The sequence below is a fragment of the Bison bison genome, unplaced genomic scaffold, assembly GCF_000754665.1.
Source record: "Bison bison bison isolate TAMUID 2011002044 unplaced genomic scaffold, Bison_UMD1.0 scf7180017860443, whole genome shotgun sequence".
NCBI lineage: Eukaryota > Metazoa > Chordata > Mammalia > Artiodactyla > Bovidae > Bison > Bison bison.
In genome coordinates this window covers 2,532,475-2,534,372 of record NW_011491015.1, presented here as the reverse complement: position 1 = coordinate 2,534,372, position 1,898 = coordinate 2,532,475, and the positions used below count along the sequence as shown (strand labels likewise).

The following is a 1,898-nucleotide window of genomic DNA, read 5'->3' as shown; positions in this document are numbered from 1 at the left end:
ACCAAGTGTCTTCCAATAGATATTGATGGAGCCCAAACAGTCTCTTTACCAAACAGATAAATGTAGAAGCAGACTGCTCACGTCCACCTGTCCCATCTAAGCTAGACGAGAACACAGAACATTTCAGAAGCTAAAATGGTAGACCCTTGGATCCAATTCACTGAAAGTTTTAAGAGATTTCCTTATGTCTAATTTAATTTTGTCAAGTAGGTAATGACTTTCCAGTGTTGGAACCTTAGAGAGATCTGGTCTCGCTTCCTTCCCCCTCTATTTACTCTCTTCTGCATCCTCTATGTAATTATCTTTTATTTTTCTGTTTATCATTCTAGTATTTCTTTTTGTAAATTTAAGCAAATGTATGTATATTTACAAATTTCTTTATTGTTTTCTTATGAGAAGGAACTGCAAGAAAGCAGTTTTGCATTTCCTTTTTGCATTCAACAATATATTCTGGAGCTCTCTCATACCGCTAGATAGAGATTTACATTCTTTTTTTACAGTAGCATAGAATGTGTGCATAGCTCTCCACAGTACAACTCTACACTTTATTCAACCAGGACCCTGTTCCCAGATTGTTAGGAAGTTTTCAGACATTTGTTGTTGCAAACAGGGCCACAGTGAGTCACTCTTTGTGGGCTCCTTTGTATTGGACAAGTTAATCAGTGGAATAGATTCCTAGAAATAGAATTATGGAGTCAAAAGGCGATAAATCCATCAGTAATTGTTGTAGGCACTGACCAATTCACCTGAAGATGGTATTGCAAAATGCCGTCCTCTTCCCAGCAATGCATAAGAGCACCTGCTTACCTGCAGCCTCACCAGCAGAGTTTTTGCAAACTTCAAGGTTTTGAGTCTGGTGGGCGAGAATGGTAACACAGTGTGGTTTTAATTTTCACTTTTCGGGTTATGAGTGGGATGGAGCATGATTTTTGTGTTTCATGGCCATCTTTTAGAGTTGGTGATCTTGAGGTTTTAGGTATAAAATGCCATCTGCAAATATAGTTTTACTGCTTGCTTTGTAACTTTATATTCCTATGTTTTTTCTTATGTAGCTGAGTTAGTTAAGACTAACTTAATTAACTGAGTTAGCTAACACTACAACATGGTGTTAAATAGTAGTGAGGATATGGGTATCCTGGTTTTATTTCTTATGTTAGTGGGAGTGGCCACAGTGTTCTCCCCATCAGAAGATCCTTCCTTTTGAGTTGGGATATATTTATGTATATTTTGGGCTTCCCTGGTGGCTCAGTCAGTAAAGAATCTGCCTGCAAGGCTGAAGACCTGGGTTTGATCCCTGGGTCAGGAAGATCCCCTGGAGGAGGGTATGGCAATCCACTCCAGTATTCTTGCCTGGGCAATCCCAGGACAGAGGAGCCTGGTGGGCTAAGTCCATGGAGTCGCAAGAGTCAGACACAACTTAGCAACTAAACCACCAGCACTATATGTATTTTTCCATGCTAAGGAAGCACACATGAATTTCTAATCTATTGCTGTTTTAATCAAGAACGCATGTTGTTTTTTTATCAAGTGCCTTTTTGGCATCTGTAGAGACTATTGTGACTTTTTTCCATTAGGTCTACTTATATAAGTTGTATTTTCTAATGAACCATATGGACTCATTTAAAATGGGCTTGATTTACATCATATCAGAAATGCAGACTCTGATGGTGTTGCTGCTCCAATATTCTTTCTTCTCCATTACAGTTACTATGGACTGACAGTTTGGTTCCCTGACATGATCCGGTATTTTCAAGATGAAGCGTACAAGTCCAAAATGAAGGTGTTTCACGACGAGCACGTGTACGGTGTCACAATCAACTTCACAATGGAAAATCAGATTCACCAACACGGGAAACTTGTGAATGACAAGTAAGTGCAGGACCATGGACTTTCCTTAG

The 1,898-nt window shown here is 39.3% G+C and overlaps 1 protein-coding gene across 1 annotated transcript in view; it reads left to right on the top strand.

Moving 5' to 3' along the window:
• The window catches only part of SV2B (synaptic vesicle glycoprotein 2B), a 97,733-nt gene that overhangs the window by 60,399 nt on the left and 35,436 nt on the right, over positions 1–1,898 (top strand). Inside the window, exon 8 of the mRNA XM_010832160.1 lies at positions 1,705–1,869. Within this exon, the coding sequence (XP_010830462.1) occupies positions 1,705–1,869 (165 nt within the window). The remainder of the gene's footprint in view (positions 1–1,704; positions 1,870–1,898) is intronic.